The sequence below is a fragment of the Danio rerio genome, chromosome 24 (assembly GCF_052040795.2).
Source record: "Danio rerio strain M-AB ecotype USA chromosome 24, GRCz13ab, whole genome shotgun sequence".
Lineage (NCBI taxonomy): Eukaryota > Metazoa > Chordata > Actinopteri > Cypriniformes > Danionidae > Danio > Danio rerio.
In genome coordinates, this window is record NC_141044.1 from 39197501 (window position 1) to 39225184 (window position 27684).

The following is a 27684-nucleotide window of genomic DNA, read 5'->3' on the forward strand; positions in this document are numbered from 1 at the left end:
GGGATGTGTGATTTCTAGCAAGTAAAATACCAAGAAAGACATTTTAAAGTTGTATATGCATGTAAATATGAAGAATAAATGTATTAAAATCAAAGTAATAGTTTTTAAATAGCTACATTATGTATAGTGAGTGTTTTCACTGATACATCAAACAAAAATGTCGTAAATTAGTCTAAAATTGCTATTTATTTGATCTCAATAGGTTAATCAATTAATTTACTCCACTAGAGGAACAGTATTTATTCATAACCATCTGCTTTCAGAATCTGAGTGTGTAAATCCAACGAGGAGGGCAAAACATGAAAGAAGTTTGAATACCTCTAAAAATACCAAGAAAGACATTTAAAAGTTGTATATGCATGTAAATATGAAGTATAACATGCATTGAAGCTTAATTAAAACCAAAGTAATAGTTTTATTGTTAATAGCTACATGTAGCCAGTATTTTTCACAAGTTGCGTAAAAAATCATCTATTAAATTAGCCTAAAATTGGCATTTAATCTATATAGATTAATATATTAATTTTGGTCTACAAGAGGCACAGTATTTATTCATAACCATGCATAGCGAGTGTTTTCACGGTTGTATCAAACAAAAATGTCTTAAATTAGTCATTTATTCTATTACATTTTATTAAATTTTATCCATTAAATTTCATTCATTTGATCTCAATAGGTTAATCAATTAATTATAGTCCACTAGAAGCACAGTATTTATTCATAACCATCTGCTTTCAGAATCCACTGAGGAAAAAAAAACATGAAAGAAAAAGCAAGTTTGAATGTCTTTAAAAATACCAAGAAAGAAATTTAACAGTTGTATATGCATGTAAATATGAAGAATACATGTATCAAAGTTATATTAAATCCAAAGTAATACTTTTATTGTTAATAGCTACATAATCTGTAGCCAGTATTTTTCACAAGTTCCATCAAAAATCATCTATTAAAATAGCCTAAAATTAGTGTTTATTTGATCTCTATAGATTATTCAAATCATTTTGTCTACAAGAGACACAGTATTTATTCATAACCTTCTGCTTTCAGAATCTCAATTTGTAGATCTGCGAGGGGGAAGAAACTTAAATGTACATGTTCTACATAACCCTGTGCAATTTATAGTAACTTAAAATACCAAGAAAGGCATTTAAAAGTTTTATATGCATGTAAATATGAAGAATAAATGTATTAAAGTTTTATTAAAACCAAAGTAATAGTTTTATTTTTAAGCTACATAACATTTGTAGCAAGTATATTCACTGTTACATCAAACAAAAATGTCTTAAATTTGTCTAAAATTGGTATTTATTTGGTCTCTATAGGTTAATCAATTAATTTTGGTCTACAAGAGGCACAGTATTTATTAATAACCATCTACTTTCAGAGTCTCAATTTGTAAATCTGCTAGGGGGAAAAACTTAAATGTAATTTTTTTTTGACATACTAGAAATCACAGATCCCTGAGTTAACTTAAAATACTAAGAAAGACATTTTAAGTGAACCTAAAAGAGCACATGTCACTCCGCTGCTCATCCGTTTGCACTGGCTGCCAGTTGCTGCTCACATCAAATTCAAAGCTCTGATGTTTGTTTACAAAGCGACTTCTGGCTTTGCTCCTTCTTATCTGCTCTCACTTCTGCAGATCTATGTGCCCTCCAGAAACTTGCGTTCTGTGAATGAACATCGCCTCGTGGTTCCATCCCAAAGAGGGAAGAAATCACTTTCCCGAACTCTCGCATTCAATCTGCCCAGTTGGTGGAATAAACTCCCTAACTGCATCAGAACAGCAGAATCACTCGCTGTTTTCAAGAAACGACTAAAAACTCAACTATTTAGTCTCCACTTCACTTCCTAATCTGCAATTGCCTCTCTGGATAAACCACTAACTGTACTCCAAAAAAAAAAACCCTTTACTAATCCTTTGCTTCTGAGACTTTACACCTGTAACTCGCCTACTGCACTTATTCATTGTTGCTCTTATAGTTGTGTAAATTGCTTCCTTGTCCTCATTTGTAAGTCGCTTTGGATAAAAGCGTCTGCTAAATGACTAAATGTAAATGTAAGTTGTATATGCATGTAAATATGAAGAATAAATGTATTAAAGCTTTATTAAAACCAAAGTAATAGTTTTATTTTAAAAGCTACATAACATTTGTAGCAAGTATAATCACTGTTACATCAAACAAATGTCTAAAATTTGGTATTTATTTGATCTCTATAGGTTAATCAATTAATTTTGGTCTACAAGAGGCACAGTATTTATTCATAACCATCTGCTTTCAGAATCTCAATTTGTAAATCTGTTGTAAAAAAAAAAATCAAATAAAATAAATGAAATGTAAAGATGACAACCAAATATAAACCAACTATATAGGCACAAGAATAAAGAAACCGTATATTGCAGGTGTAATAAAAGTGCTCAAGGCGTTCTCCATCTCACAGCATTAGAAAAGCCTAAACAAGTACATATACTGGCTCATATGCGAATGTTTTATGCGAGAAATGATATTAAAAAAAAGATGCAGATGAAATACTCAACTAAGGAAGACTGTTGATTTAAAATATTTCTGTGAATTCTGTCGAGATCTGCTTTTGGTTTTGCGCTGTCAGAGTGAAGATCTTGTCTCTTGTCTCTTCTGAATCCTCTGCTGTAAGAGACTCCAGGCTTTTAATACCTGTGGGAAACATGCAGTGCTGATCAGCGATGTGTGTTTGAGTGTATAAATGCAATTCACATATTCTTTGTGTTGTGTACCTGTTTCTGAGTGACCTCTGGTTCCCACAGTGTGCACAGCACTACGTTAGCATAGTCGATCAGCTTAGCATTCGGCCATTGGCTCTTCAGTCTCCTCACGGCATCTTCCTCCTTCACACCGTCACGCTGGACTATACGCTTCACTGCCTGAAACACACACATGGAATTTTCTAATATTGATTTTATTAAAGGGGTGGTTACGATCCTTGATGCTGATTGGTCAATATGTGATTTTTATTTAAAATAAAAATATAAATTGAATCGCAAACTAATAAAAACAGCCTTAAGTGAAATTTATTTATAAACGATCACATGATGATTGAACACGGCTGGTTCTGCATTAGCTACGTATGATCCACCAATCAGGCCAGTCCTAACCCACTATAAAGAGCCAGGGTTTCTCACTACAGCCATCTTCGATTTGAAGAATCCCCCCTTCCACCACTACTTCTCCGCCTTTCCCTTCATAGGGCGGCACGGTGGCCCAGTGGTTAGCCTCACAGCAAGAACGTCACCGGTTCTAGTCCTTTAACAGGCCGGCTGTCGTTTCTGTGTGTAGTTTGCATGTTCTTCCCGCACTCGCGTGGGTTTTTCCCCGGGTTCTCCGGATTCCTCCCACATTCCAAAAACATGCGCTACAAGTGAACTGATCAATCTAAATTTTGCAATACAGTCAAACTCTCATCCTGCAGCATATCTCTTCATAGCATTCATTTTAGTCATCAGCTCTTATCAATGGGGGAGTTGTCGAGATCTACCTGAGCTCAAAGCTCCCCTCTCACCCTGCAAACAGAAGGGAGCCCAGGGCTCAAGGACCTTTTGGGCTCAGGGATCTCTCCCGGGACAGCATGCCAAACTTGCTTATAATCAATCATCAGCTAAGTGTGAACTCTTGAAAGAGACATTTAAATGTCATTGTCATTTACTCGCGCTCAAGTGGTGCTAAACATGTATGGGTTACTTTCTCTATTGAACACAAAAGATAATATTCTGAAGAATGGTGGAAAAAGCAGCCACAATACAAACAAATAAAGTCCTATGGAAGTCAGTGGTGTTTCCCCCCAGCATTCTTCAGAATATCTTCCTTTGTATTCAATGGCAGAAAGAAACTCAAACAGGTTTGAATCAAATGAAAAATTAGCAAGGTTTTTTTTTTGGGCAAATTATCTCTTTTCAAAACACTGCACCAATAATAGAGTGACCAGATCTTTGATGAATACATAAATTAAATATGGTGGTGTGAAAATGTTTGCCCATTACTAATTTCTTACTATTTTTCCATGTTTTTTCGCATAATACTTCAGATCATCAAATAAATTAGTAAATTCAAATATTTGTCAAAAATAACACAAACACATCATGCAGTTTTGTTCACAATCAAGAAATCATTTAAATAAGACCTGCCTGACAAAGTGAAGTAGACCAAAACATCCTCAAACGCTAGACGTCATGCCAAGATAAAAAAAGAGAAAGAAAATCTGATATCTACCAGTCTGCAAATGTTTATAAAGCCTTTTCTAAAACTTTGGGCTTCCCAGGAGTGGACAGCCGACCAAAAGTACCCAAAGAGCGCAGCAACAACTCTCATGCACGAGGTCACAAAAGACCCCACAACAACATCCAAATAACTGCAGGCCTCATTTGCCTTTAGTTAAGGTGAGCGTTCATGATTTAAGACAAGAACACCATAAAAAAGAGACTGGACAAAAATGATTCGCATGTCAGAGTTCCTAGACAAAAACCACTGCTGTGCATAAAGAACATAAAGGCTCATCTTAGATTTTCCAGAAAACATATTTTTTGTTTCACATGTTTTTCTGCTTCAGAACCTGGAAGACTTGCGGTTCTAAATAAAACCATGAATTCTGCTGTGTACCAAAATGTCTTGAAGAAGAATATCTGGCTGTCTGTTAGCGACCTCAAGCTGAAGCGAACTTGGGTTGTGCAGCAAGACAATGAAACCTCAATAGCAAGTCCTTTCTGAATGGCAAAAGAAAAACAAAGCGAAAACTTTGGAGTGGCCTAGTCAAAGTCCTGACCTAAATCCAATTGAGATGCTTCGGCATGGCCTTAAAAGGCGATTCAGGCTTAAAAACCCTTCAATGTGGCTGAATTATAGTAATTCTGCAATCATTCCTCTACAGCGCTGTAACAGAATCATTTGAAGTGATCATAAACACTTGATTGCAGCTGTTGCTCCTAAGGGTGGCTAAAACAGTTATTAGATTCAGGGAACAAACATTTGTTCACACAGGGCTATGTAGTTTTGTATCTTGTTTTCGCTTAAAGAACATTAAAACCCATCTCAATTTTTCTAAAAACATATCGATGACCTTCAAAACCTTTGGGGAAAATACTGTTTTGCTGCTTCAGGACCTGGAAGACTAAATAGATCCATGAATTCTGTGTACCAAAATGTCCTAAAACAGAATGTCCGGCCATCTGTTAGTGACCTCAAGCTGAAGCGAACTTTGGATCTGTAGCACGAGGATGAAACCTCACCAGCAAGTCACTTCTGAATGACTGTAGAAAAACAAAACGAAGACTTTGGAGTGGCGTAGTCAAAGTCCTGACCTGAATCCAATTGAGATCCTGTGGCATGACCTTAAAAAGGCAGTTCGTACTCAAAAATCCTCCAGTGTAGCCTAATTACAACAATTCTGCACAAATGACTCCACAGCGCTGTAACAGACTCATTGAAAGTTATCACAAAAGAGTTCTTGCTCCTTTTAAGTTTAGGGAGCAAACAGTTTTTTACACAGGGCTATGTAGTTTTGAATCTTGTTTTCCCTTAATAATAAAAACCTTCTATTAAAAACTGCACGATGTGTTTACTTGAGTTATATACTAATAATTAAATTAGCTCAAACATTTAAAACAAAGGGTGACAGACGTGCAAAAAAAAAAAATCAGTAAGGGGGCAAACACTTTTTCACATCACAGTACATATTTGTTTTTTTTTTATTAATTCGAAATTTGTATTATTGCCATTTTAGAGCTATAAAGATAGCATTTCTCCAAGGGAAAAGCTATACTGGAGTATTTTCCCAGTATCGTGCAGTCCTGCCTACCAATGTAATGTATTTATATAGCGCGTTTATTGTGTCCATACACCCAAACCGCTTCACAATCATGTGGAAGGTCTCTTCACACCACCACCAGTGTGCAGCAGCCACTTGGATGATGCGACGGCAGCCACAGGACAACGGTGCCAGTGCGCTCACCACACACCAGCTATTGGTGGAGTGGGGAGACAGTGATAGAGCTAACTCGGTGGATGGGGATGATTAGGAGGCCATGATGGGTTAGGGCCTATTGAGGGACTTTGGCCAGGACACCAGGGTTACACCCCTACTCTTTACCAGAAGTGCCTCGGGATTTTTAATGACCACTGAGAGTCAGGACCTCGGTTTAACGTCTCATCTGAAAGACGGCGCCCACTGAGTAGTTTCCCCTTCACTTATACTGGGGCATTAGGACTCACGCAGACCACAGGTTGAGCGCCCCCTGCTGGCCTCACTAACACCACTTCCAACAGCAAATTAGTTTCCCCATGTGGTCTCCCATCCGGGTACTGACCATTCTCAGCCCTGCTTAGCTTCAGTGAGTAACCGGTCTTGGGCTGCAGGGTGATGTGGCTGTGGCCAGTACCACTCAAATCAGAAAACATCATCATAAGCTTATAACTGGCTGATTATATAGTTGATTTTGGATCATTTCTAACAAAAAAGTGACAGACTGCATCTATAAATACAATCAAATATACATGATCTACAGTACCTCTTCCTCTGGGATAGTTGCGACCCAAACCTCATGAACCAAGTGTGTCCATCCGGCCTCCAGCAGCACAGCCGCGTCCACAACACAAACACGCTTCCCTGCAGGAGATTGAGCACATTTACACTCACAGCACAAGTGAACCAAGCAGATCGTACGAGGAAAAGCGCTTCACCTTGTTGTTTAGCTTGATCGATTCTTTTCTTGACTAGCCGAGCGATCTCAGGCCACACGATATCAGTCAGAGCTTTCAGACGCTCCTGGAAAATACACAAAAGTGTGAACGCAACAGAAAGCGCCCTGAATGCAGTTGTGTTCATCATCTGCTGAGTTTAATTACCTGGTTACCAAACACTTTTCCGCCCAGCACTCTTCTGTTAATGCTCTTATCCTCGTTGAGAATATCTGACGGCAAACAAACACAAATCCGATTTAAAATCTGATTAAATGAGATTTCTCACTTTTCCCTGAAAGAAAATCCTAACTGAACTGAATCTGATGACACTGCGAATGCTAATAAGTGTTCATAATTAAAAAAGGAAATGTTAGTAGTAAGTTCCCTACATTGCTTAAATATTATTATATATTATTATTCATTCATTTTGCTTCGGCTTAGTCCTTTTATTCATCAGGGGTCACCACAGTGGAATGAACCGCCAACTTATCCAGCATATGTTTTACACAGCGAATGCCCTTCAAGTCGTAACCCAGTACTGGGAAACACTCATACACTCTGTCCAGTTTAGTTGATTCAATTCACCTACAGTGCATGTGTTTGGGATGTGGGGGAAACCGGAGCACCCGGAGGAAACCCACGTCAACATGTGGAGAACATGCAAACTCCACACAAAAACGCCAACTGACCCAGTCTATTATACAGGGTGGGCCATTTATATGGATACACCTTAATAAAATGGGAATGGTTGGTGATGTTAACGTCCTGTTTGTGGCACATTAGTATATGTGAAGGGGCAAACTTTTCAAGACGGGTGGTGACCATGGTGGCCATTTTGAAGTCGGCCATCTTGGATTCAACTTTCGTTTTTTTCAATAGGAAGAGGGTCATTTGACACATCAAACTGATTAGGAATTTCACAAAAAAAACAATGGTGTGCTTGGTTTTAGCGTAACTTTATTCTTTCATGAGTTGTTTACAAGTTTCTGTCCACTTATAAAATGTGTTCAATGTGCTGCCCATTGTGTTGGATTGTCAATGCAACCCTCATCTCCCACTCTTCACACACTGATAGCAACAGTGCAGGAGAAATGCCAGCACAGGCTTCCAGTATCCGTAGTTTCAGGTACGTTAAAACCAAGCACACCATTGCTTTTTTTGTGAAATTCCCAAGAAGTTTGATGTCAAATGACCCTCTTTCTCGCTGGTTTAAGCCCCGGCTGGGTCAGTTGGCATGTCTGTGTGGAGTTTGCATGTTCTTCCTGTGTTGGCGTGGGTTTCCTACGGGTGCTCCAGTTTTCTCCACAGTCCAAACACATGCACTACATGTATGGGTGCTTCCCAGTGATGGGTTGCAGCTGGAAGGGCATCCGCTGTGTAAAACATATGCTGGATAACTTGGTGGTTCATTCCGCAGTGGCGAACCCTGATTATTAATCCGTCTTTCGCATGAGACGTTAAACCGAGGTCCTGACTCTCTGTGGTCATTAAAAAATCCCATGGCGCTTCTCGTAAAGAGTAGGGGTGTAACCATGGTGCCCTGGCTAAATTCCCGCTCGGCCCTTAACCATCATGGCCTCCCAATCATCCCCTTCCACTGAACTGGCTCTGTCACTGTCTCTCCCCTCCCTCTATAGCAGGTGTGTGGTGAGCGCACTGGCGCCGTTGTCCTATGGCTGCTGTCACATCATCCAAGTGGCTGCTGCACACTGGTGGTGATGTGGAGAGACCCCCTTCATGATTGTGAAGCACTTTGGGTGTATAGCCATAAGCCCCTTTCACACATACAGACCTTTCCGGAAAATTACCGGCAATTTACTGGAAAGGTTGTATGTGTGAACAGGGTCTTTTTGAAAATACCGGTAAATTCATTCTGGCTATTTATTTTCCGGAAAGAGAAGTTGTAACATTACCGGTAATTGGCCGGAATGCTGCACTGTGTGAATGGAGAAGGAAGATTGCCGGTAAGAGCATGTGCACGTCTAGAACGTGCTGATGTGAGACGTCTACTTTAGCCAATCAGAACAGTCAGACGCATTCACGTCCGCGCGGTTTGTGAGATTAAAAGCCTTCGATTATTTTCCCAGATGCGTTTAGCTGCTAGAAGTTAGTCAGATCACGTTTATATGTTCTTCTTAATGCCAACTGTGTAAATAATCATTGATAAGATGCTTATGATAAGCCGCTGTTTGTTTACCTTTAAGCTTTGCGTGTGCCTGTGAAACAGCCTGTGAGCGCCAGCACACACACATATCATGTACATCTCGACATGCGAAAGTGATCCTCCATATGTTTTCATCGAAGTTGTTCACAATATTGATCATCCACAGAGTCTGTAATTTAGTCAAATGTTTACAAATACAAGCGCAGCCGTTTAAAGCTCATTTGTGGTGAATGATGTCAGAATTTACCGGTATTTTGGAATGGATGTGTGAATGCTCTTTTCTGGAAAAATTCCGTAACGTCCTCGCCTGTGTGAACAGTGTTTTTTTGAAAATACCAGTAAAGTCGTTCCGGAAATTTTCCAGATATTTACCGGTATCACTGTGTGAAAGGGGCTATACATGATAAATGCGGTACATAAATAGGAAAATGGGCGACGCGGTGGTGCAGTGGGTAGCACTTCGCCACATAGCAAGAAGGTCGCTGGTTCGAGCCTTGGCTGGGTCAGTTGTCATGTTCTCCACGTGTTCGCGTGGGTTTCCTCCCGGTGCTCCGGTTTGCCCCACAGTCCAAAGACATGAGGTATAGGTGAATTGGGTAGGCTAAATTGTCTGTAGTGTATGTGTGATTAAGTGTGTGTGGGTGTTTGCCAGTGATAGGTTGCGGCTGGAAGGGTATGCGCTGCGTAAAAAAACTGCTGGATAAGTTGGCGGTTCATTCCGCTGTGGAATGAAAGGGACTAAGCCGAAAAGAAATTGAAAGAATTAAAAAAAGAAGGAAAATACCTAGTACAATTTTTAAAAAGTAAAATTGTATATTCATTCATTCATTTTCTTGTCTGCTTAGTCCCTTTATTAATCCGGGGTCGCCACAGCGGAATGAACCGCCAACTTATCCAGCAAGTTTTTACGCAACGGATGCCCTTCCAGCTGCAACCCATCTCTGGGAAATAAAATTGTATATTGCTTATGCTATAATAACACTGTTTGCTACAAACATTAATTACAATTTAATTAAGTAAACCATTGAATAATTATACTAATATTAACTAATTATACTCATATTAACTAAAGTATCAACATTAATTCTCCATAACCAGTCTGACTTAAAGCATGCTGGGAATTAATTCAGCTTAAAATCATCAATTTCTGACCAAGTGCAGCATACTTTCAGCAACGCTCAGAGAAATGAACCCAGTTGTCCGTATATTGAACATTTGATTTGATTTATTTATTTGAACACCTATTTTTATATATACGATTTATTTTGATTCACCAAATGATGTTTGGAGAAAGTCTGATTTATTTTATTTCAGGTACAATAAAAGCATTTTATTTATATTTCTTTATTTATTTTAAATGTCAATATTATTAGCCCCCTTTTTTCCAGATTGTCTACAAAAAAAAACACTATTATACAATGACTTGCCTAAACGTCACTTTAAGCTGAATACTAGTTTCTTGAAAAATATCTAGTCAAATATTATTTACTGTCATCATGGCAAAGATAAAATATATCAGCTATTAGAAATGAGTTATTAAAACTATTATGATCAGAAATGTGTTGAAAAAAAAATCTTCTCTTCGTTAAACAGAAATTGGGGAAAAAAATATACAAGGGGGTTAAAAAATTCTAACATCAACTGTATATATGCCTAATGTGAATGCCTAATATGTCTTGTAGGCTACAATCTCCCTACAGCAGGGGTGTCCAAACTCAGTCCTGCAGATTTTAGCTCCAACTTGCCTCAACACACCTGCACGGAGGTTTCTAGAAAGCCTAGTAAGAGCTTGATTAGCTAGCCCAGGTGTGTCTGATTAGACACCTGCCCTCCAGGACCGAGTGTGGACACCCCTGCCTTAAAGGATCAATAAACTTGTCTTGACTTGTATCTTGTCCACACCTGTGCCGAACTCTTGGATGACCCTGTGATATGCGGATGTTTCCGGCAGGTAGGCCTCGTGTCCGAGCAGATCGCAGTCAATCCTCTCAGCACCCAGATCCTCCAGCCTGCGAGCGATGGAGCTTTTCCCGGAGCCACTGCCGCCCGTCAGGCCGATCACATACGGACACAGAGGAAGATCCAGCTCTGGCTGAAACACCACAACAACAACACAGGCTTTACCTTCAGCTGCAGCAAACAGGGAAGTCTTTAACTTTAGAAACATCTTTTGGGAATGCCAATACAGTAACTCTCCAGAATTATTTTATTCAGTAAGGACACATAAAAATGATCAGAAGTGGCAGCAGATATTTATAAGGTATACATGTCTATGTATTTGTTGGCACGGTGGCTCAGTGGTTAGCACGGTCACCTCACAGCAAGAAGGTCGCTGGTTCGAGTCCCAACTGGGCCACCTGGCATTTCTGTTTAAAGTTTGCATGTTCTCCTCATGTTGGCGTGGGTTTCCTCCGGGTGTTTTCCCCACAGTCCAAACACATGCACTAGGTGAAGTAAATAAACCAAATCATCCATATAGTGTGTGTGTGTGTGTGTGTGTGTGTGTGAATGTGAATGGGTATGGGTATTTCCCGGTACTAGGTTGCGGCTGGAAGGGCATCCGCTGCATAAAACATATGCTGGAATAGTTTGCGGTTCATTCCGCTGTGGTGACATCTGAAATAGAGACTAAGTTGATGGAGAATGAATGAATGAATGAATATTTTTATATTAAATAAATGCTGTTCACTATTTATCATGAATCCCAAAATCCCAAAATCAGTTTCCACAAACGTGCAGCATCAAATTATCATTATTATTATTTTAAAAGAATCGTGTGACCCTGAAGACTATGATATGGCGTTATATAATGATATTAACATGTATACAAAACTTTATTTTTTCATTTTAATATTATAATTTTACCATATTACTGTGGTTCGTCCAATTATAAATAGCCTTGCTGAGCACAAGAGACTCATTCCAAAACATTACAAAAATCCTACATACCAAAAACATTTGAATAGTGGTGTATATGAATATAATGTAGTCTCGATAGAGATGTCAAAACACATGACTGTCGGAATGTGCTTTATTAAATTAGTCCGTCACAATGCCATGACTGTTGAAATGAATGTCTGGAGCCCCAGTGATATGGAGGAAGCAGAATGTGCCATTACTCCTAACCAGCACACAATATATTAATGGAAGAAATGTTATCAGTAGGTTTATGAGAATAAGACAAAATACCCAAACACACTGCTTTAAATCACCACATATCGCAAATCTCATAGAAATTGTGAATTTTCTATATATTTAAAGATGTGCTCAGTAATACATTGTTTAATAAAGGTAAAGTATGGTTTAGGTGTTGTTTTAACTACACATAACTTGCTTAGTTATGTACCAAAGCAGTTTATTCAAGTTTAATTTACTGTATATGAATGAGTGAATGGGTTTGTGAAGTAATGAGTACATGGATGCATTCACAAATGAATTTGTGAATGAATAAATGCAGGATGAATGCAGGAATTAATATATTAAAAAATAAATGAACGAGTGAATGAATGGATTAATAAATGCTGGAAAGACTTTGGAAGTGGGTGATAAAATGTATGCATGATTGCATGAATGAGTTTATAAATGCATGACAGCGTATGTATGAATGAATGCATACATAAACTCATTCCTGAGTTCATGAATACATGATTGAGTGTCTGTATGAATGAGTGTGTGAATAAATTCATTAATAAATTAATGCATGAATAAATACAGGAATGAATGAGTGAATGAACAAACTAACAAGTCTATGACTGAATGAAAGCATGAATGAAAAAATGCAAGAAAGAATAAATGCAGAAATTAATGAATGAATGAGTTTTTGAATGCATGCTTGAGGGTATGAATGAATAAATGAATGTTTGAATAAATAAATCTATGAAAAAATTATTGCATGAATAAATACAGGGATGAATGAATGAAGAAATTATTAAGTAAGTATATAACTAAATGAAAGCATGAATGGAAAAAATGCAGAAACAAATAAACAATAAATGCAAGAATAAATGAGTGGGCGAATAAATGAATGAATGAATATATGCAGGAATAAATGAGTGAGTGAATAAATGAGTGTATAAATAAATGAAGGAAAGAAAAAAATTCAGGAATGAATGAATTAATAAATAAACGATTATGTGTGTGAATGAATAAATTATTGCATGAATAAATAAATACTGGCCAAAAAGGAATAAATTAATAAATAAGTGCATGAATGCAGGAATACAAATGTATGAATGAATGAATGAATGAATGAATTAATTAATTAATTAATTAATTAAAAAACAAGAATGAATGAATAAACTATTGCATGAATTATTTAATAAAAAAGATGAATGAATGAATGAATGAATAAATTATTGCATGAATGAATTAATAAAAAAGATGAATGAATGAATAAATTATTGCATGAATGAATTAATAAAAAAGATGAATGAATGAATAAATTATTGCATGAATGAATTAATAAAAAAGATGAATGAATGAATAAATTATTGCATGCATGAATTAAAAAAAAAGACGAATGAATAAATAATTGCATGAATGAATGACTGAATAAAAAGATGAATGAATGAATGAATGAATAAAAGAGATAAACGAATGAATAAATTATTGCATGAATGAATAAATAAATACTGGGTAAAATAGGAATAAATGAATGAATAAGTGCATTAATGCAGGAATAAAAATGTATGAATGAATGAATGCATGGATGAATGAATTAAAAAAAGGTGAATGAATGAATAAATTATTGCATGAATGGATGAATAAAAAACATGAATAAATTAATAAATTATTGCATAAATAAATGAATGAATGAAAAAAAAGATTAATAAATGAATCAAGTATTGCATGAATGAATGAATAAACAACGAATGAATGTGGGAGTGAGCAGATGTTCATACAGACGGAGGTTTGAGCAGTGTTCCCAGCAGTCTGGTCCTCAGGCTGGATGAGCTAATCTTCTCCTCCTCGATGTCTGCCCGATGAGCATCTTTCAGCAGCGGGATCTCATACAGGACCAGCTCAGCCAATCCCTGCACACAAAACACTGACAAATCAATAACCTAAAACTCCTGAAACCAGGACAAAAGCAAAGTCCACTTGCACGGCGATGAGCACAGAAACAACAGAGTGACGCAGTTTATTACTTTCTGAAGATTAAACATTTGAGCAGTGAATTAAAGACATATTAACCATTTAAAGCAAAGACTTTCATAAATAAACAATATAATGTATTGTGTAGAGTCTTTTATGCTCAGCACTGTCGCATTTATTTAATCAAAGAATAATTCATGAAAAATATAAATTATAGCAATTTCTAATAACTTCTTTCCATTAAAATATATACTGATGTGTTTAATTTATGCATATATTTCCATTAAAATATATACTGATGTGTTTAATTTATGCATATATTTCCATTAAAATATACATTGAAATATGGAAAACATCATGATCACATTTTTAGAGACCTTAATAAAATAAAAACAAGTATTATAGATTTACTCAAATCCATATGTTTAAGTTATCTTATAATTTCTTCCATAGCGGCATTTTAAATGTAAATGTCATTTATTCTTGTGATGCAGAGCTGAATTTTCTGCGGAATTATTTCATTCATAAGTGTCATCATGTTGACTTGATACTTGGGAAATATTCTTTATTATTATTAATATTGAAAACAAACAAAATTCAGAATTATTTATTTATTAGAAAGTTCAAGACAGCAGGTTCAAACTAAAAGCATTTATAACATCACAAACACACTCAGCGGCCACTTTATTAGGTACACCTTACCAGTACCGGGTTGGATCCCCTTCAGAACTGCCTTAATCCTTCATGGCTTAGATTCAACAGGGTACTGGAAATATTCCTCAGAATCTTTGCTCCATATTGACATGATAGCATCACACAGTTGCTGCAGATTTGTCGGCTGCACATCCATGATGCCAATCTCCTGTTCCACCACATGCCAAATGTGCTCTATTGGATTGAGCTCTGGTGACTTTGGAGGCCATTTGAGTACAAGAAACGCATTGTCATGTTCAAGAAACCAGTCTGAGATGATTCACGCTTTGACATGGCGCGTTATCCTGCTGGAAGTAGCCATCAGAAGATGAGTACACTGTGGTCATTAAGGGATGGACATGGTCAGCAACATTACTTAGGTAGACTGTGGCATTGACAAATTGCTTAATTGGTACTAATGGACCCAAAGTGTGCCGAGAAAATATCCCCCACACCATTACACCACCACCAACAGCCTGAACCGTCAATACAAGGCAGGATGGATCCATGCTTTCATATTGTTGACAGCAAATTCTGACCCGACCATCCGAATGTCGCAGCAGAAATGAGACTCATCAGAGCAGGCAACGTTTCTCCAGTCTTCTATTGTTCAGTTTTGGTGAGCCTGTGTGAATTGTAGCCTCAGTTTCCTGTTCTTAGCTGACAGGAGTGGCACACAGTGTGGTCTTCTGCTGCTGTAGCCCATCCGCCTCAAGGTTGGACGTGTTGTGTGTTCAGAGATGCTCTTCTGCAGACCTCAGTTGTAGCGAGTGCTTATTTAAGTCACTGTTGCCTTTCTATCAGCTGGAGCCAGTCTGGCTACACGTTCAAAGTCACTTAAATCACCTCTCTTCCCCATTCTGATGCTCGGTTTGAACTGCAGCAGATCGTCTTGACCATGTCCACATGCCTAAATGGATTGAGCTGCTGCCATGTGATTAGCTAATTAGAAATTTGCGTTAACAAACAGTTGTACCTAATAAAGTGGCCTGTGAGTGTATGTGTACTGTAATTTCTAAAAAATATTTGATGATTAAAAGTATTAGAATCTTTCCCCCTAAACATTTTTGAACCACATAATTCACATTTAGTTTTCTAAATAGGCAACACAGTGGCCACAGTTCAGATATGTTCAAGTGTCTAAATCTATTTTAAGCTACTGTATATCAAGACTGTAGAGATAAAAGGTTTAATATAGGCACTGGATAACCAGCAACGTTCTCACGTTTTGCACACGCCTCTTGTTGACCGCTTCACCGCCCTTCCTCGTCTCCTCGCTGACCACAATGCACTGCAGCTCAGGCTCGGTTATGGAGGGGCCGAAGGGGTCAGACAGTGGAACGATGTCATACTTCAGCGATGGTTTCACGTCATTCAGAAAGTCATGGAGCTTCTCCACGCGTTGATCATACGGCTCGATCAGCTCCTTTAGCACTTTATCTGCACAGAAAGGAAGACAGAAAAGATTTTTGTAATGTATAGCTGAAGTTAAAATCATTCTCCCTCCTGTGATTTTTCTTTTCTTTTTCTAATATTTCTCTAATTATGTTTAATAGCAAGGAATTTTTCACAGTATTTCCTATAATATTTTATCTTCTGGAGAAAGTCTTATTTGTTTTATTTCGGCTAGAATAAAAGCAGTTTTTAGTTTTTTAAAGAGCCCATATTATACATGAAAAAGGGTCATATTTTGGTTGTAAGGGTCTCTAACAACAGTCTGATACGCATGCAAGGTCAAAAAACACTTTCATGGTCTTATAATCTGCGTTTATTTTTACCTAATTATCCCAGCGACTCCCATATGAATCGTCCAGTGATTCATTTGTTCCCAAACCCCTCTTTAGCGCCAAGCTAATCTGCGCTGATTGGACCGATGACAGTCTGTTGCGATTGGTTGACACTGACTGCTTTCAGCGAGAGACAAAGTGAAATGGCCAGCAGCTAATCAACATTATAAAAGTAGTCACAGTGCATACACGCTCGATAGTGTAAGGCGTGGATTTTAGCTGCCAGTGGGTGAATGTAAATACAGACGATGGACTTGAAAATACAGACGACTAACTATTTTATTGCGCAAAAACTCCAAGAACTGGCGAGGAGATCTCCTAGCTTGTCACACTCTGCTCCTTTCACAGACACAGACATGCACGCATTACCCTCCTCCACGAAACGTAAACAAAGCAGCACGCGTCGCGTTTTTAACGTGGCTTTACACGCGATATGAGAATATAGCAAGTTAACCTGATACAGTACACGCGGTTACAAGTAACAAATCACAACTAAATACTTTTGCAAGCTAGAGTAAACGAGGCAACAACTTTAATCGCACGTACTTACACTTGAGAAATGGAGGAAGAAACCGATCAATGTCCTGACATGTCCATGAGTACTCTTTACTGATCCTTCCTTTAACAAACGAAGTAGGCTATTCTTTGTAGCATGTAGTTTCCAGAAGTTTTCCAGTAGTTTCCAACTGCTTAAAGCTGAGCTTATGCTGAGGTTTCATCCTTGGGTAGAGACTCAATAATATCCACCTGGAGTGGACTTCAATCAACCGGCATGTTTGTGTGTGTTTGTGTGTGTGTTAGAGGGCGAGGCCGCAGGTTTCAAATCTCCTGGTTTTGCGCGTGCACGTGAATAACTTGGTTTCGCTGTCACGTTGTGGCAAAACAGCTAATGACTCGTTACCAAGACGACTCGTTTAAAGCACTATGAGTCGACTCTTTTATAGATGAATCAACAGTTTTAAACACTGTACACTTATAGATTTAAGCCTTAGCTGGATACTTCACTTCACTTAGAGCTGTGTTACACACTACATGGAAGGGCATTTTCAAAAACATTTTAAGGTCAATATCATTAGCCCCCTTAAGCAACATTTATTTCTGATTGTCTACAGAACAAACCACTGTTATTGACCTTATTCTCCGCAGACGAGCGGGCGCTGCCATTTGAATCTTTTTGGCACGAGACTTCCGGTCTCATTCACTTCCATTCATTTTAAGACATTAAAAACTGCTCGTTTCGTTGTTTGATGTTGCAAACTGATATTTCCATGTTGTATTATTCTACTTGGTCTATATAGTCATGCAAACATTTGTTTGTAGAGCAAGTAGTTTGACCGTTTTTTGCCGTTTATTATTCCTTGTCATTTCTCCCATTGGCGACTGAAACGGAAGTTCTAAGACAATCGCGAAAACAGGCGCACTTCCGCATTTGAGAATAAGGTCAATACAATGACTTGCCTAATTACCCAAACTTGCCTAATTAACCTAGTTAAGCCTTTAAATGTCACTTTAAGCTGAATACTAGTATCTTAAAAATATATCTAGTCAAATATTATGTGCTGTCATCAAGACAAAGATAAAAGAAATCAGTTCTTAAAACTATTAATGGTTTTAGCACATATGCTGGCTGTTTTGTCAGTCCTGTGCTACAAAGGCAAAGTTCAATAACCATACCTGTCAAACCCTCCCGTTTTTCCTGTATTTCACCCGTATTTTCCTTTTTTGTAATTCAACTTTTTTTTTATTGTTCAACAGCCAAGAACAAAGAACACACTTCACCCTACACATACATATGATACATGTTACATATTCAGCCACGTACACCAAGACAATTCAACAAAGAATAACAATGTATAGCAAACATATATGGAAATTAAGGTTGTGGTACCTTTGAATGTACATACTCAGTTATCCTAATTTTAAATGTTGCCAGAGATTATCCCAATTTCTACGTACTTCTCCCTCATTGTTCAATCTCCCCAGCAGACACTCATATGATGCATTTTCAATCCTCCCATTAATCCACTCCTTCATTTCTAGCATTCTGGGACACTTCCAGTTACGTAGTATCATCCTAGCAGCTGTAATGCATCCAATATTGAGAAGAATAAAGGATTTTTTTTTACCTATATTAGGTATCACTAATTTATCACCAAGAAGGCATAGCCGTGGCTCTACAGGTAACTCACAGCCTAGCCAATCCTCCATTATCCTTAAAATTTTACACCAGAATGGGAAACTAGACAACATTCCCAGATCATGTGTAAATAAGTACCCTCTTCTTTATTGCATTTCCAACACTGATTATTTCCAGCTAGTGCCATCCTATAGAGTCTGGATGGTGTGTAAAAGTATCCATGTATCATTTTGTATTGAATAAACTTTCCTCTAACTTCTTTTATATTTTTTTCACCCGTATTTTCAATCTTTCTATGAAGGGTGGCAATAAACATTAAAGAACCAATCCTCTTTACGCTACCCATACCACCGAACCACCAGGGGGCGCCCCTTGCTCTTAAATGTGAATCTGTTCTGGGCTTTAGTTTAATTTAGGCAGGAAAACATTTTGAAATAAATATAAAAACCGAGGGATTCTCTTACTTTCCATTACAGGCCTTGTCACCCCTCCTTTGCAATCCTCAAAACAGTCATATAGTGGTGCGTGACTGTCAGCTGACGCGCTCCAAAGTGATAAATAGACGCTGTTTTCCAAATGGATTTTTTTACACGCAATTTGAAGCGGAGCGTGTTTAAACAAACATAATTAATAATAATAACATCTAAAGATGTCGATCTTGGTGGGTTTTCTTTCAAACACAACTAATTTTGTCCTAAATGAGCATAAAAAGATAGGAAAACAATCAAATGCTTTCATTATAACATTAGATGTGTGCATTTTTAAAGTGACACCTCTGTTATTTAATCAAACGAAACATCTAAATGAGAGATTCATTCGTTGCTCTTTAACTGTTTATTTTGAAACAGCTCCAGATCAACATATTTAGTAATTTGGGGATATGTGGGCATATCCTTTATTTTCACATCACAATGTTGACAGGTATGGCAATAAAGCAGTAAAACTGAGGTAAAATGTTTTCACAGCAGCCAGTCGAATATGCTTCGGGAAACAAAGAACTAAATCAGGAGACTTTGTCAGAAATGTAATTTTAGGCCTCGATTGTGACCAAATGTGTAATTACTACACTTTAACTATGGTAACAAAATGGCAAAATGCTGTATATTTATCTGAGCCACACACCACAAGATAATCAGGCTTATTTAGAGACAGTTTCTCTCCTTCAGACTATTCTAGGTCCCGATTATCTTGGTGGTTCTAAAGATGATCTCTTCAGATATTTCAGTGGTTAAAGCAACCATGAAATGGAAGTAAAGATTGTGCTTCTTTCCACTATTGTGATGCACATCCACTTAAAATGGTGCTGAAATGAAAAAAAAAATGTAGGGCTGTGCATGATTTCATTCTTTGGGAGCTGATATTCCCACACTAAAAGAATTCAGTGTGAATAGGTAGTGAAGAAAGTTGTGGAAAGATTATGATATTTGATTTAAGATTCTATGGGCAACTACATTTTTACAAAATAATGAAGTGCACGGCGGCGGCACCGTGACACAGTGGGTAGCGATGTCACTTCACAGCAACAAGGTCACTGGTTCGAGCCTCAGCTGGGTCAGTTGGCAAATTCTGTATTTGGACGTTCTCCCTGTGTTGGCGTGGGTTTCCTCCGGGTGCTCCGGTTTCCCCCACAGTCCAAAGACATGTGGTATAGGTGAATTGGGTGAGCTAAATTGTCCATAGTGTGTGCGTGTGTGAACGAGAGTGTATGGGTGTTTTCCAGTGATGGGTTGCAGCTGGAAAGGCATCCGCTGCTTAAAACATATGCTGGATAAGTTGGCGGTTCATTCCGCTGTGGCGACCCCAGATTAATAAAAGGGCTAAGCCAAAAAGAAAATGAATGAAGTGCACAGATACATTGTGTCAATATGCAAATACAAATAAAAATAAGAGAGTAAATTGATGGCAACTTAAAGAAACATTTCACTTTTTTCCCAAATAGACACATTTAACATCTCTCCTAGAGTTAACCAGTTGAATTTTACCATTTTTGAATCCATTACGATGATTTCCAGGTCTAGTGGGAGCACTTTTAGCTTAGCTTAGCATAAATCATTGAATTGGATTAGACCATTAGCATCTTGTTCAAAAAATTCAAGAGAGTTTTGATAATTTTCCTATTTAAAGACTGACTCTTCTGCTGTAACATCATGCACTTAGACAGATAAAAAATCTAAGTTGCTATTTTTTAAGCTGATATGGCTAGGTACTATAAGAAGTAATCAGACCTTAAAAGCCCAAGTCCGATATTTTGTTTGACAGATTTTTAAAAGCCTGAACCCATTTATAGCCGGACATTATTCAAATGTGTGTATGCAAACTTTTTTCACACCTCAGATTTGACTGTAGTTGCCGGTGCAACCAAAACATAATCGCCAGAGGCAAGCCTCCTTTTCATCCCCTTGACATCCATTTTCGCATCTTTCTCACGTTATTCCAGCATGCAAATTATACATTGATGATCGGGGAACCAACCTTTTCCTGACCAACAGTCACCTCCGATTAGCTATTTCAGTTATTAAATTTTATTTAGCTACTTTACTTTTAAGATATATGTAGATACAAGCCACTATTTTACAGGAAAAGTGTAGTGTTGACACTTACAAAGTCTCTTGGTCCTCTTGAACTGCAGTTTCTGACTGTTGAATGACTTCTCGCATAGACTGATTGGTGCGATTATGCATCGAAAATGGCATGAACCATTATGGGGTGGTCAAAAGTATATTTAAATATTGATATTTTAATTATTTAAATTATTTAAGATGCATATCATAGCAAACTTTTTAAAGAAGCCTGCTGCCACCAAGGTATTACTCTCATATATTATTACCATATAGCCATATCCACCAAGAAAATAGCAACGTTTTGTTTTCCAAGTTGATACGACTACAGAAGTGTCAAGATTTAAATAGGAAAGTTATCAACTGTCTTTGGTCATTTTTAAATGAGATGCTACTGGTCTAATTTGATTCAATGATCTATGCTAAGCTAAGCTCAAAGTGCTCCCGCCAGACCCGATGATCATCAGAACGAATTCAACAATAGTAAAACTCAACTGGTTAACTCTAAATGACTAATAAAAAGAAAGAAATTTATTTCCAAAAACTCCTTTAATGTTTTACTGAAGTCATTTTTTGGTTGCACTTTTCTTTTAAGACATTAAAAGATGATTTGGACTTACTTTTGAGCAGTTCCTGGTCACACACACCAATGATGAAGCGCCTGTTGGCCATCAGACAGGAAATATTCAGCAGGGTTTTATGGGCTCCATGTAGGCGATCAAACGTCCCGCCAACCACCACATCACTGAACGTCTCCAAGGGCTTCATCTGCGCTCCTCTGTCCTCGTCACCGCTGACCTCTTTTAGTTGTGGGTGTAAAAGCACAGAAGAGAGACCTGGGGTGCAAACATAGCAATGACCGGCGTATTTCCGCAAGCACTGGGTGATCAGTGAGGACTGGCCTGAATCCGGTATGGGGAAGTCGGTCAGCACTACTTCCGGTGAGTGGGACAGTGTTTGTGGAGCTGGAAATGGGCCATTGGCTGCGCTTGATGCTGCTGATTGGCCACGGATGTTAGTGAGCAGGACTCGGACGTCGAGGTGTCCGCAAATGTCAGCCGCGTTGCTGTAAAGGCGGGAAATTAGTGTGCAGAGATCCACCACAGGCGGGATGTAGACGGGACGCACTTGCCCACCGGTGCCTAGATTCAGGCCGGGGTGGAGATGGACGTAAAGTGTGCGCTCCACCACCTGAACATAGACATACAGCATATTTAATAAATCAGTATATCATGATAATGAACATGCACAATATTGATATCACAAGCACTTCAACATACAGCGAATAATTATTCATTATTGAAACTTTTAGAACAAGGGTACCAAATTTCGGTCCTGGAGGGCCTGTGTCCTGCAGATTTTAGCTCCAACTTGCCTCAACCCACCTGGAGGGAATTTTCTAGAAAGCCTAGTAAGATTGATTAGCTAGCCTAGGTGTGGACACTGGACCTCCAGGAGTTTGGGCACCCCTGTTTTAAAGTGTTGTTTAACACTCTGCCGGGTCCGTGACGTCATCGAATTTCGCTTTCAGATTTAAAGGGCTAGCATTGCACCAGACCCCTGTAAGTGGTTTCGTTTGAAAGTGTAGAATCTATATTTTATGCACATATGCATCACTTTGGTTTTTATTCTACTGTATAAAAGTTATTTACACTTAATTACACAGTATTTTGGATACCCGAGCTGGGTATTTTACATTGGTTCATTTTCATATTTTTTTATATGACACATGTACAAGTTACAGCTCAAATGAAAGCTCTTGCCGGGGCTCATACAGTTCTAGCATTCTTTTTACTGAATTATATTCATATGCCAAACAGTTGCTGAATGAATCACGGTGTTTCCATGGCGGAGAAATGTAAACAATACATTCATGATCAATAAGCAGCCCCAGATAGCACAGACAGCTGTCATCTCTTACCCTATGCTGTGCTCTTCAGGGCCATTTCTCCTCTGTTTTTGAGGTGATGTGCATAAGTAATCCTTTTATATGTCTGATGTGGTCCAAACACAGTGAATTATGTTTGATCAAACAAAAGAATAGTGAAATATGAAAACAATGATCGATCCCTGTGGCCTGCATAGCACCTCTCATCAGTTGGAATGCAATAACTTTTGCATAGATTATGGTAGAGACATTTTTCTTTTTTCCTATGATTACAGACATGTGCAGGAACCACCAAAATTAATTACAGCACGCTAGACCACACAGAACCTAAAAGGTACACTTTCAAATTTGAGTTTATAAAAAGAAATACAAAAAGCACCTCTTTTTTTAGGTGTTTATTATTACACAGACAACATATACAGATATTTTAAACACTTTCAATATTGTTTTATGAAAATGCAAAGGGTTTTCTTTCAAATGATACCAATATTTTGCATTTACACCTCTGCATGTGGATTTGGGAAGCTTTTAAATTTGGGTAGGCAAAATCCAGGCGGAAATCCCCAAATAGCAGCAGAGTTTAACTGGTTAAGAATATTTATATTCAATGATAATAATAAAAAAAAAAATAATAATAATAATAATAATAATAATAATTCCTAACATTTATTTAGCGCTTTTCTGAACACTCAAAGCCCTTTACACATTTTTTGTGGGGGGAGGGGGGATCTCCTCATCCACCACCAGTGTGCAGCATTCACCTAGATGACGCAACGGCAGCCATATTGCGCCAAATCGCACACCACACACTAGAGCAGACAGAGTGATGAAGCCAATTATGATATGGGGATGGTTAGGAGGCCATGATGGACAGAGGCCAGTGGGCAAATTTGGCCAGGATGCCGGGGTTAAACTCCTACGCTTTTTCGAAGAACATCCTAGGATTTTTAACGACCACAGAGAGTGAAGACCTCGGTTTAACATCTCATCTGAAAGACCTTCACTATACTGGGGCGTTAGGACCCACACAGGTTGAGCGCCCCCTGCTGGCCTCACTAACATCATTTCTGGCAGCAACCTAGCTTTCCCATGTGGTCTCCCATTCAGGTACTGACTGGGCACAGCCCTGCTTTGCTTTAGTGGGCGACCATGTGAGAGCCGCAGAGAGCAAGCTGCTGGCTAGCACTGTTGTTCACAACTGCCAAAAGTTCGGAGAATTAATTAGTTAATCAGCTTAATAACTCAAGCATGAACATTTTCACATGTTAATCTGGCCTACTACATGCTGAAACATTGATTAAAACTTTGTGACTATTTATAGGACTATTGAACATTAACACTGTGCTATAAGTCTCCAATTTTAGTTAACAACAGTTAATTTAACTAAACTTACAATGCAAACTACAAAAGCTTTTATTAATCTCGGGTGAAATTAATTTCTTTGTTAACATAATTGCATGTAAAAACCATAGTCATGATTAAAGTCATAATTGTTTAATTAAAAGGGGAGCTATTATGCAAGAATCACTTTTATAAGGGGTTTAAACACAGTTGTGTGGCAGCAGTGTGTGAATATAGTCAGCCCCTAATGGTAAAAATGTATTAATTCTATTTTTTATAATCAGACTTAATAAACAGCCTGCAGAAACACTTTGATTGACATTCTCCCTTTGTATGCGTAAAAAAAAAAAAGCCCCACCCACTAGTGACAATCTCTCCCTCATTAGCATAAACATCCCTGTGTGTCGCCGACTGCCATTAGGCTTGCAGCTCTGTCATCTTTTAAAAAAACTCATTTGAATTTAAAGCTACAGTCACCAAAATGGCACAATTAGCATCAAATAGCATCAAAGCCTAAAAGGGGTTGTTTCAAAGAGTTATAAAACATTATTTGTGTGGTATTTTTTAGCTGAAAATTTATATACTCTAGGGACATTGGAGACTTATTTTACATCTTGTAAAAAGTGGGATAAAATATCTCGTTTAAATAGAGTTAATAACTAGTCAAATTTAGTTTTCACTAATAAATCTGTCTTTTGCTCACTGACGATTTTAATCCATTAACTAATGTTTATTAATCTAAAGTTTGGCCTATTGTACTTTTTGGCAGTTTAATGTGGTTAAAAAAATGATACTCTGAAAATATAAATACAATTAAGCAATGCACTAAGTAGTTTGTGTTTTTATAGCTGTTAAAGTAACCTTTTGCTAATAATACCGTGATAAAAATGAATCGCAACAAGAAAATTTGATGATGTCATAAGCCTACCTGAGCGGCTGACGTGAGGACAGGTGCAATGCGGAGAGGGAGAACGTGTAATGGGGACGTGAGGACCAGGATACCGGTGCTGAACATGGACATGGTTGACAGCTGACAGGACTGGTTTGAGATGCTGAAAGATTGAATTCAACAAAATAACACGTGTGCATTAGAGTGAGCATTTAAAATGGGTATTCTGAAGGAACTGTACATGTATGAATGCTGGCAGTTGAATATATGCAACTAAATATGTCATCATAAATATGTATTTTGCACATATTGCAATTTAAAAATACACTCACCGGCCACTTTATTAGGTACACCTGTCTAATTGCTCGTTAACGCAAATATCTAATCAGCCAGTCATATTTAGGCATGTAGACATGGTCAAGACGATCTGCTGCAGTTCAAAGCGAGCATCAGAATGGGGAAGAAAGGTGATTTAAGTGACTTTGAACGTGGCATGGTTGTTGGTGCCAGACGGGCTGGTCTGAGTATTTCAGAAACAGCTGAGGTACTGGGATTTTCACAAACAACTATCTCTAGGGTTTACAGAGAATGGTCTTAAAGAGAGAAAATATCCAGTGAGCGGCAGTTCTGTGGGCGCAAATGCCTTGTTGATGCCTCGTTACAACCGAAGTCTGCAGTAGAGCATCTCTGAACACACAACACGTCCAACCTTGAGGCCGATAGGCAACAGCAGCAGAAGACCACACCGGGTGCCACTCCTGTCAGCTAAGAACAGGAAACTGAGGCTACAATTCACACAGGCTCACCAAAACTGGACAATAGAAGATTGGAGAAACGTTGCCTGCTCTGATGAGTCTCCATTTCTGCTGCGACATTCGGATGGTCAGGTCAGAATTTGGCGTCGACAACATGAAAGCATGTGTATATTGCTATAGAATTGTAAATGGTAATGGTATATGTCAATGCATACTAGGGTTAATGTATTTAAGAAGGAGTAAAACTATAAAATAGTAAACTATATATATTTCTAATAATATAATATAATATATCTAAAACAGATTTCAAATAAATTTTAAAAATTCACATTTAATCTACTTTGCAACAATGTAAATGAAAATAAAAGGAAAACATATACCATCATATTTATAAAAACAAAAAACACTGACAATTAAAGCTAAAAATTTGAAGACAATACCAAAAACTGTTTATTAGGGCTGCACGATATTGTAAAAATTTAACATTGCGATATTTTGATTTTTCTGCAATATATATTTTTTATATGAATAAAATTTAACCAGAAGTTGATCTTTAATAATCATATGTAAAACCACTTCATAGTCTTGTAGAAAACTATTTAACTACTGCACATGTATGCTGTTACAGTTTTGCATATTATATATATTGTAAATATTTCAAATAAATCTTTATTAAATTTACAAAGTGTACAAGTTCTGCCTAAATGCAAAGGTTTTAAATCCCAGGTTTTAAAAACGCATGCAGATGATAAACTTTTATCTTGGTTAAACTCTACAAATGTCATGTTGTAGATGGTTCTTGCTCACATATAATCCCAATATTGCATATCCTGCGATGTGACTATTGCAGATGCACACATTGTGATACTAATGCTAAAATGATATATTGTGCAGCCCTAATATTAATAATGCTATATAACAAGATTCAAACGGACGTATATATTTCTATCTTACTCTATAACTGTAAATTCAAGAATATTAATTGAATGTCGATCTTCAAACAGAATAGAAATATAACTCTACACATTTTGACTGAATATCCATGTAAAGAAATCTATAATAAACATAGAGAACAGATTATTGCTTTCTGATTAAGATTCAATACAACTTGGAATAACAATAACATTTAGACCAAAATATAAAAGAGATTTCAAGCACACACACAGATGCAGACCCGTTAGACAGCTCAGTTGAATAACTGAATAACTGAATTGAATAACTGAATGATTTACAATACCTACTGGCAATAAAAATAGCTGACCTCTTATATTTATACACGAATGCTTCCAGATTAGTGCAAAACAACACAGCTGATCCGGAACAACACACAAACATACCTCTGCAAAACCTACCTTATTGTATTCTGTCGTTTTAGGATGTTGAGAACTGTCAAATGCGGACAAATGTTGCAGAAAACAACTGTTTAATGCCAGTCTTCCTCATAATGAGTAGAAAATAGCACACATTTTATGCTCAGCAGAGCGAACTGTTGACCTAGACGGCCATGTGTTGGAATACTGGCTGCGGATTGGCTGAGGCCGAAGTTCCTGTCCCAATGAATCATGGGAAATGTCGTTTGGGAACTACGAACTAATATAGCACATACTTGGTTTGTGAAACCAAATATGAAAAGATCGCATCATTTAAAGTTCGATAGATTATTGAAAAAAC

The 27684-nt window shown here is 37.7% G+C and overlaps 2 protein-coding genes across 3 annotated transcripts in view; both read right to left on the minus strand.

The window, feature by feature from the left end:
* Nucleotides 1-27684, minus strand: part of pak1ip1 (PAK1 interacting protein 1) — a 379523-nt gene that overhangs the window by 119006 nt on the left and 232833 nt on the right. The gene's annotated exons all lie outside the window — the stretch shown is intronic.
* coasy (CoA synthase) lies at nucleotides 2110-27517 on the minus strand. Of its 2 annotated transcripts, NM_001004577.1 has the most exon segments (11): nucleotides 2110-2675; nucleotides 2756-2902; nucleotides 6536-6633; nucleotides 6708-6792; nucleotides 6873-6937; nucleotides 10774-10963; nucleotides 13773-13904; nucleotides 15884-16098; nucleotides 21761-22331; nucleotides 25298-25421; nucleotides 27366-27517. In NM_001004577.1, coding segments are annotated over 10 exon segments (1665 nt in total). In that variant the 5' UTR covers nucleotides 25391-25421; nucleotides 27366-27517; the 3' UTR covers nucleotides 2110-2606.

Coding starts and splice junctions, on each gene's coding strand:
- coasy (XM_087308510.1), bottom strand. CDS start 25,390: ATGTCCATGTTCAGCACCGGTATCCTGGTCCTCACGTCCCCATTACAC. Junction 16,099..21,760: donor TGACCAGGAACTGCTCAAAA/GTAAGTCCAAAT, acceptor CTTTCTGTGCAG/ATAAAGTGCTAAAGGAGCTG. Junction 13,905..15,883: donor ACAAGAGGCGTGTGCAAAAC/GTGAGAACGTTG, acceptor TTTTGTGTGCAG/GGATTGGCTGAGCTGGTCCT.